The 10,470-nt window shown below is 26.2% G+C and overlaps 1 protein-coding gene across 1 annotated transcript; it reads left to right on the forward strand.

Moving 5' to 3' along the window:
* Nucleotides 1–5,506: 5,506 nt before the first annotated feature.
* On the forward strand, nt 5,507–10,258 carry GO595_010845 (uncharacterized protein; the record flags this gene model as incomplete). The annotated part of the gene is made up of 1 exon (XM_067913569.1): nt 5,507–10,258. One exon carries the CDS (start codon nt 5,507–5,509, stop codon nt 10,256–10,258), a length of 4,752 nt encoding a protein of 1,583 aa, XP_067769583.1.
* Nucleotides 10,259–10,470: the final 212 nt, after the last annotated feature.

Here is a 10,470-nt window from a genome sequence, read left to right on the forward strand (position 1 = left end):
CAAATATTATTTTGAAATATAATATTATTATAATAAATTTTAAATAGAATAAATAAAAACCTTTAGCATTAATATCAATTTCTTTATGTTTAAGAAGTAATTTAACTGTTTCCGTAAAACCACTTCCAGTTGCTAAAATAAGCGCTGTATCAAATGTTTTTAATAATTTCCATATATTATTTTGAAATTTTAAATTGTCTAGATAAGTATTAAATAAAACAAAAAAATATTTTTTGCATTAACTTCAATTCCATCTTGCTCAAGTAGAAATTTAATAATTTCTGTTTTACCACATTTAGATGCATACATAAGTGCTGTATTAAGCAAATCAAATAACTTCCAAATAAAATTTTGATACTATAAATTAATAAAATAAATTAAAAGAAGAACAAATAAATATTTTTTTCATTAATATCAAACAATTTATGTTCTAAAAGTGTTTTGACAGTTTCTATTTTACCACTTAAAGATGCTAATATAAATAATGAATTAAATAATTTAAATTATTTCCAAATATTATTTTTAAACATTAAATTAATCAAATCAATACTAAATAAATCCATTAAATATCTTTAATATTAATATCAATTCCTTTTTGTTGAATCAGTAAATTAACTATTTCAAAATATTGATTTTCAGATGCAATCATAAGTGCTGTTTTAAATAATTTTCATAATTTCCGAATATTATTTTGAAGCATAAAGTTGAAATAAACATTTGATGTTTTAGCATTACCATCAATTCCTTCATGTTCAAGAAGTAATTTAACAACTTCTGTATGACCATTCAGATGCTTCAATTAGAGGAGTTTTAAGTTATTTGTATAATTCCTAAATCTCATGATATAATCCAAAATTATTTCAATAATCATTAAATTGAACAAACAAATATCTTTTATATTAATATCAATATCCTTTTGCTCAAGAAGTATTTTTACTGTTTCTGTATGACCTTCACTAGATGCTATAGAAAGCTCTGTCTTAAATAAATCAAATAATTTCCAAATATAATTAAGAAATTTCAATTATATTAGATATACTTTAAACAAAATATTTAAGCACCTTTAGCATTAATTTGAATATCTTTTTGTTTAACAAGTAATTTAACAATTTCACTTGAACCATTTTTTGCAGCTTGAATTAGTGGTGTTTCAAATAAAGTGATTAATTTCCAAATGTAAAAACAAAATATAAAATTATTGATATAAATAATATTTCAAATATAATAACATTACCAGCATTAACATCAATTTCTTTATGTTGCAATAGTAATTTTACTATTTCTACATAATTAAATAGAGATGCACGAGCAAGTGCTGTATAAAACATTACATATAATTCCCAAATATTATTTTGGAATTAAAAAACATTAAAACAAATCTCAAACAAAGTAAATAAACACCTTTATCATTAATATCAATTCCTTCTTGTTCAAGAAGTAATTTCACTATTTCTGTGTAACCTTTATCAGAAGCAATGATAAGTGCCGTATTAAATAATTTGATTAATTTCTAAATATTATTTTAAAATTCCTAAACAAATATATAAACAATAAATAAAACAAAAAAATATCTTTAGCATTTATATCAATTTTTTTCAGTTCGATAACATATTTTACAAGTTCCAAATTTTCCGATATTAAAGAATTAAATAAAACTTCTTTTGGAAATGGGTTATTTGCGAAATATTTAATAAGATATAAGTTACCATGTAGTGCTGATATATTAATAACAGATTCACATAAATTATTTTGTGAATTATTAATTACAAATCTTTCTTCTTCCAAAAATGAGAAAATTTCATAATTCCCACTATGAATGCAAAACTGTTCAAAATTATTAATAGTATCTTGATCAACTTTTATATTTAATTGTTGAGAACTTTTTGGTTGATTATAAGGTGGTTGGGTTCTAGAGCTAAAAATTGATGGATCAGATTTTTCACAATATTTCTCATAAAAATATTTGAAAATATCATTTCTATGGAATCTAATTGCTGTTTTATATGCATTATTAAATGAAGAATGATTTTGTTCACATAAATGAATTATTTCAATGTTTCCACCTGCAACTACATATTTACCTGTGTTATTTACTTTTGCACCATTCATAAGTAAATATTTAAAACATTTAACTGAAGAAAAAAATGCTGCATAATCAATTAATGTAACCTTTTTTTTTTATTAATAAATGAACATCTTTCATAAAGTGATGGCTCAATAAATTGATTAAAATCAAAATTTGTTTGTGATGTTATTTCTTGAAGTTTTTCGATTTCATCGTTTCGAATTATTTTTGATATTTCATTTGGATTATGTCCTTCTTTAATATATTGTTTATGAAGTTCCCAATCATTATTTGATAGTTTAGAATAATTATGTAAGAAGTAATATAAAAATTCATCTTTAGAAAAAAATGACGTACTTTCTTCTTCAGTTTGATAATGAGCAAAATATTCAGTCTTAAAATATGAAGAAATGCTTTTATCAACAATATTTTGTTCTATCATTTTTTCAATTAAATAATATGTTTCCGGTGATGCGCGCTTGTATATGTAATCAATAAAAATATCAATGATCTTTGGATTATTTTCTTTTGTTTGAAGTTCTTCTAAATATTTTATACATATATCACTTTCATTATTTTGTGATAAAAATGAATAGTATATCAAATTGATTATGATTAAATTAAAAGAATATGTAAAGTTTGAATCACATAATTCTTTAGTTTTTTCCAATGATAAATTTATGTTTTCATTAGTTAAATTAAATATAATTTGTTTCAGCTCTATGAGTATTTTTAAATAAGGAGATTGTGAAATAGAATTGCCCTTTTTATCTTCCGAAGTTATAACACTGATATTGTTGTTATCTTGGGAATTATTAAACATTATTTCTGAGTTCCACTGTGTGATATAAAATGTATCAATACAAATGGCACTTTTTTCATAAAATGCGATACAGATATTTTGGAGGAACCACTTGGGTTTTAAACGGTCAAAAAAACGTTAAGGGAAGAGTTTTTTGCGTACAGCTTTATCCTTGATATATAAAAACTTATCCTATTCAGCAAAGCTCTTGCTTTTTCTAATCTATATTTCTATATTATTTGTATGTTATAATTGTGCTTTATTAACTTTTTTTTTTGATTCCGCCAATTGTTTATTTCATTCACATTAAAATACCTTGTTTTAGCAAAGGAATACTTTTACAAACATACTGTATACTATTATTATTTAAATAATAATTTTTTTTGAGTACGATCTGAGACTTTTCAAGAAATTTCTAAATTATTTTAACCATTTCTTCGATATTTTTGGTTGCAAAATGAAGTGATTTTATCCGAAACATAAAAATCATTAAAACAAATCACAAACATCAAAATATATATAAAATGAGTAAAATAAGTTTCAAACTATTTAGATTATTTTAAAATTATTGGTTATCTTATAGAAGCATTGGTGAATAAAAAAGTTATACTTTACCTTCTCAACTTTTTGAGTTAACTCATACAATAAATTCTATTGATCAATATAGAAAATATTATACAACCTTTCGAATAGTATTTACAACAGGGGTTCCCGTAATGTTAGCCGATATCACTTTTTGAATGTCAACAAAAAGTGATATCGGTATATATTGATATGTGATGTAGGTGTCTGGGGAATGTGCATATAACCTTATTATTCTATTACTCTAATTGATATATTTTGTAAACCCTGAACTAAAGTCGAAAAATAACCAAAATGAATGAAATCATTTTTGTATTAAAATCAACTATTCTATAACCTGATCAGAAAAGTTGTTTTACCTTCCCCATTCAAACGTCTCAAATATTGAATGCAGGGTGAAACATCTTTTTTTAACACTATTTTGTGATGTTTACTAATCAAGTGGTCTACCATATCGTTTTAGAACTTTACTCAGTAACCATTAGGCCCTCCTTGGTGATTTATAACTTCCTGAAGCCTATTTGGCATCGAATCCACCAAGTTCTTAATGGTGTTATCATCAATTTCATTCCATAAAGAAAATGCAATTTCGATTAATTGATCTACAGATTTAGGTGAAAGTGCTTCTACCTTGTACTTCAAGATAGACCACATATTCTCGATAACGTTAAAGTCAGGTGAGTTCGCTGGCCAGTTTTCGATGACTTTGCACTTATTCTTTAAAAACTCAGTTGTCTTTTTGCTGGTATGCGAAGTGGCTCCATCTTAAAAAAGAAACAATTCATAGTCTCCATATAGCTTGTTCATACCTTCAATCATATTTGTATTGATTATGCAATCATTAATGTATACATCAGAGTTGACATTACTCTGGACAGCAATTAATAATGTTTCGTACTCATAGTTGATTCCACCAAACATTAAAACTTTGAGGGTGAACTTTCTATGATGATTAAAAATATCATCACAAACTTCCCCTCGCCTTCTCCAAAGCCACCTATGGCTATCGTTCAAATAAAAATAAGATTCATCAACAAACAATACTTTTTTCCAATCAGTTCCATTTTGGATATGAAATTGAGCAAAATTTATTCGATCTTGCTTTTGATAATCAGTTAGAAATAAGGTATTGCGGGGTGGAAGATAGATGAATCCTTGGCTCTTCCGGATGTTGTAAACAGTCTAATAATTATTAATAGGACTTGTTTCTGAGAGGATATTGGAAATTGTTCTTGTTCCCATTCTTCTATTATTTAGTGTCATGCTGTTGACTCTATCGATAGTGGCATCATTTACAATAGATGGTCATCCAATTGGAGTAGTTTGAGTAAATACAGTTTTATATTTAAATCATTTCTAACTTTTCTCACAAATTTTCGACAATGCCCAGTTTCCCTGGAAATTTGGGTATTGTTCATCCTTGGGATATCAGCTGAATGATTTCCAAACGATTCTTTATCATAGATTCTGGCATCTTGTATTCCATGTTTGATAAAATAAACGGTACCCTATCAAATTGGTGGAACAATTTTTTTGATCAGGCTTTATTAGTATAAAAATTATATTCTGACGATTTACAATATGATATATTGGCAATTTGATTATATGTAAATTTTAATGCATTCATTAATATATTGTTTGCGGAATATGAGATATTTTTTATCGTTTGTCGAAAATCTCCAATAAGGATTAATCCTATTATACAACCATAATTTTTAAACGAGATAAACGTCTTAGTAACTTTTAGATTCATTTACCCAGCGATCTTTTATTTCATCCACATTCTCAACTTTTTGATAAGTTTATACCATCAACTTTTTGTATTCCGGCTTGCCAACGTTATATCAAAAAGTGAACAGGAGAGAAAATCAGCCCAACGTCCACTTTTTGATAAATCTCATATAAAATTTTCTATCACTCGTTGTAAAATTCACTTTTTGAATCATCTCATACAAACAATTTTATAAATGGAATTTTCAATCAATTGCAAAATTGAATTCGAAACGATAGAAAACATTTCACACCAGATTTTAAAACTTGTAACTTAAAAGAAATCAATGAAATCTGCAACCCGACGTGATTTTTATATAGTACGTGATGAAGGAGAAACTAAAGATTCTCGAAATAATGGAACAACACAATTGCAAACATCTCAAAAAATATCTCAGCCAATTTCTCAACGTCATTATTTGGTTGATTATCTAGTTGGATCTGAAAAATGGGAAGAACTTCTTCAAGCTATATTGGAATTAAATGGCTCTATTCCTAGTGAATCATTCTCTTTTACATGCGAACAATTATCAAAAATGCCGAAATCTGTATTAATTGCTGTTCTTGACATAACCCAAATACAATCAGACATATTAGTAAAACTTAGAAAGCATCCATCAGAGGAAGAAATTTCTGCAATTCATGAATGTTTTCTAAATGTTCAACAACACTCTTGGGTTTTAAGTCAATTTTCAAATGTTGTTCCATTATTACCTATTTCTATTTTAGAACCAATATTTCAAACATTGCTTGATTTTGATAAAACAACAGTTAAACTTCCAGTTGCTAAAATTCCACCATTTGCAACTGAATATGACATTAATTCATTTCCTTTTTCTGCTTTCAAAAAACGCGATGATGTTTTACCTGTTTTATTATCAGTTCTTGAAAAAAGTTTGAAAAAAGATTCGCATCCAACTAAGTTAAACATTATTAAAGATTTAAATCAAAAGAAAATCATTGAAATTCGTCAAATGTTAATTAAAGTACCATTTCATGAGCAACATCCTGATAATGTTTTATCAATAATAACATCGAATCCAAAAGGTGTTTTTTATACATTAAATCAATATCTAAAGAAAGAAGAATTAGTTAATTCTTATTTCTTACCTGCATGTGAACTTGAATTAAATGGCGATTCCAAACAACATGTTCTAAAGGATCTTTCCATCCAAATGATGACTGATAATAATTTATCATTTGAAGTCCATAAAATGCGTCAACTTGGAGGTCGTTATGAATCGTTTTGGCAATATTTACTTAAGAAATTAAACGAAAACGTAATACATTATTTCATTGATTTAGAACAAGCAACTTTATTCCAAAAAGTTATTGATACATTAAAACCTAATACAAGTCAAACATTTTCATTACTTTCATTTGATGAAGCAATTACAATTATAACTAATACAATTAATGCTGTTTTCGATGCACGCGAAAGTATTGTTCAAGTCGATGTTCGTAAATATAGTGATCTCCTTCTTCGTTTAATACCAAATTTATGGGCAACATATCAAACATTTCCTGTTAGTTCTTTACCAGCATTTGAAGGAACACGTGATGGTTATCGAAGTGTATTAAATTTCATTGATCAGGATTTAAGGGATAAATTAATTGCTGCATCAGTTAGAGATCCATTAAGTGACGATTTTGCTGATTGGGTTAAAGTTGCAGGTGTTACAGCATTATCCGCACCTATTCTTCAACTTTCATCACCAAGGAAAACGCAATTAATTATAAAAGATAATGATGTAAAAGTTGATGAACATTGTTTTGTTACTAATTCTAATGGAGAAAAAATACATTTATCTGAATATAAAATATTAACATGTAAGTTTTGGGAATCTAAAACAAGTTTACTTGATGATGGATATGAATTCTTATTAAGAAATACAATGGAATTATTAATTGATTCATTATTCTTAAATGATAAAGAATATATGAAAAAAGCAATTGATTCACATATTCGTATGTGTGAACTTTTATTAAAAGTTTATCATTCTGAAAATGAATCATTCCAAATGACATTACTCTCTGAAGTTGTTTGTACTCCAATATCGATGGAAGTTGGTTCACTTGTTTATGGCTCTAAAAAATATGCAACTTTATTATATAACAAAATCCTTCAAAGAATGAAATTTGTACAAATACATAAAGTAATTCTTTCTTTAATATGCACAAGTTATTGTGAAGAATTACCACATTTAGATGAAACTGCATCATATGTTTTGGAATTAGTTTTACCTTATGCACAATCAATTGCAACAATTACAGGAATACAAAAGAATGTTCCTCCATTATTTACTAGAGTTTATCCTCTTAATAGAACCGATTACAAAACATATGTTAAAACATTAGTTAACGCATTATCGAAAACAAAAGTTTCACATATTAAAATTGGTGAAACTTCTCAATATCAACAAATAGAAGTTATTGATCCAAAAATATTATTAAATTATGAAGAAATAATGAGAACACCCAAAGTTAAAATTGGTGGCTTATCATATGTAAAATGTTTAGAATTCTTTTATAAAAAAATTCAAACAGTACAAAAACCAGTAAATTCTGAGAAGCCATCAATTGCTTTTTTAATACAATTTCAAACATTTTTAAAGAAATCTTTAGCGGATGTTATTAATATTGAATTAAGGCAACCAACATTTGATGATTTAGATGTAAAAATTGAAGAATTGAGTTTGAATCCTAAAATTGAACTCTCTAAAACAAATTATGAATTCTTCAAATCTATTTCAACTGATTATAAATTATTTTCATCATCAAATTTATTTGAATTAATTAAAACTCTTCAATTATATGACTTTTATCATGGAAATAATACAACTATTTTATTTGATCCACCATTAATTACATTCAAATTAAATATTAAGACACCAATTGCATTTGAATTTAGAGATAAATCAAGAAAACTTCTTCGAAATGAAATAGAAACTGAAGCAAAATTAATCCAAAATAAAAATCAAAAAACTTTAGATTTACATAATGCCGAAAATAAATTACTTGATTTCCATTCAGAAAATGAATTAATAAAACCACAAAAAATACCAAAACCAAAATATATTGAAACTGTACTAAAACCTCAAAATGAACAATTAATATATAAACCATATCTTAAAGTTGCTAAAGCATTAGAATCAATTCCAACTGATCAAATATTTCTAAACGAAAATTTGACCAATTTTGTTACATTAATAACACCTGTTTTAAGTGATGAATTCCTTATTAAATTATTTGAAACATTTGTTATGCAAACAAAGTCACGTCAATCAATTTATACTAAATCAACCAAAATTTTCCAAGAATTATGTCATAAACGTCGTAATTCTATTTGGCCGAAGATTTCAGAACAATTTTCATTACTTTGTCCACTTACAGAATATGATATTCATTTTTCTGCTTCTACATTTGATGTATTCATTCGAAGAGCATTACTTAATAATGACATTAAGTTAATATCAAAGATATTATCAAGTCCACTTTTCTCTAATTTAATACAAAATATTGTTCCACAAGTTATATATTCTGTTAAAGACAGAATTTCGTTTATAAAGAATTTAATTGATATTGCACAATCATCAAATTGTAAAATTAATGAAAATGGTTTATCTTCATTATTTAAATTATGTCTTGATAATAATATCATTGGATTAGTTGAAGCGCCACAATATTGTATTGATTTCATTACATTTGCAGCAACAAATTCAAATTCTTTAATAGTTTCTCAATCAATTTTCTCATCAGTTGCACAATATTATATTAATTTATATAACATTGGTTCAACACCAACAAAATCATCAAAACAATTATGTGATGCATTAGAAATTTGTTATTCTAAATATCCAAATGAGTTAACTGTAATTTCGGGAATATTAATCAACAAACAAATTGCACGTAGAGCAATTGGAATGAATCAAATTATATCCGATATGAAAGTTGATATTAACATTGACGGATTTTCTAATATTAAAAATGGATCAAATGAATGGAAATCATTATATGAATATTTCATCACTAAATTCATTTGTCAAGCATTAAATTCAAGTGATAGTTTCATGGTGGAATATGCAATCGAAATATTACCATCAATTAATATCGAAGCTTCAACACTTCAAGAAACAATTATTCCATTTATAACTAATAAATTAAATGGTAATTCATTACTTGAACTTAGTGAACAACTGTTTAAGTTTTGTGTTACATTATGCGCAAGTTCAGTTAATTCATCTTTGATCGATTCATTTGTTTCTTCATTTAAATCTCTTCAAAATGAATTTAATGCAATTGCTAAAGAACAATTAGTATCAATTCTTGGTAATAATAATCCAATTACTAATGTATCATTAGAATGGAGTCGTCGTTCAACAAAACCATATAAAATCATTAGCAATGCATTAAATGAAGAAGTTGTACATAAGTTTAAAGAAAATAAATCAAATGACTTACAAAGGCTTTCTTCAATATGTAAGAAGATTAATGAAACAATTCAACCATTACTTGTGTTAACTGATAATTTTATTTGCTTTAGAGATACAATTAATGTTATAGGTAATGAACATTTTATGAATTTCGCTAAGGAATTAGATAATAAGTCAGAAGCATTAAAACATTTCTTAGTGTTGTTAGGAAATGAAACTAAAGTCGAATTCGGTAATGAAATTTATAACTCATTGAAGTCCAACTTTACTATAGAACATCTTTACAGTATATCCAAATGGAAGAACGTAAGAACCGAAGTGAAACAAATGGTAACAAACGAAGTGAAGAAGTGTCTCTCTGAGTCTTCAGCTGATTCTGTTCTCGAAATATTTACTCAAATTTCGCCAATTTTGTTTGGTAATGATAATCAGCAGCAAACAAGAGGAAGAGTTATTCAGGTTAAAACGACAACTGGAAGAATTATCGACGTCGAACTTGAGCCGGGAATGTCGAACGCACAGCTGGTTGCGAAAATTGCGCAAGTTCAGGGAATTCCCGAATCAGAAGTAAGAGTTCTGGATCAAGGAAAACAAGTAAACAATTAGTTAACTGAAATTATTTTGTATATTTCCTTTGAATATAAACAATGAATTGCTTTGGAGTGACGTAGGCAGAAATTTTGTTCAATATTTAAATAATGAAAATAATTTTTAAAAAAAATAAAAAAATTTTCTGAAAGGAAAATATCAATTAACTATAAATATTGTAACAATATTAATATGCTAATATATTCATTCGATTGAGTTTTATTGAAAAA

This window comes from Histomonas meleagridis, assembly GCF_020186115.1.
Source record: "Histomonas meleagridis strain 2922-C6/04-10x chromosome Unknown scaffold_61, whole genome shotgun sequence".
Classification (NCBI taxonomy): Eukaryota; Parabasalia; order Tritrichomonadida; family Dientamoebidae; genus Histomonas; species Histomonas meleagridis.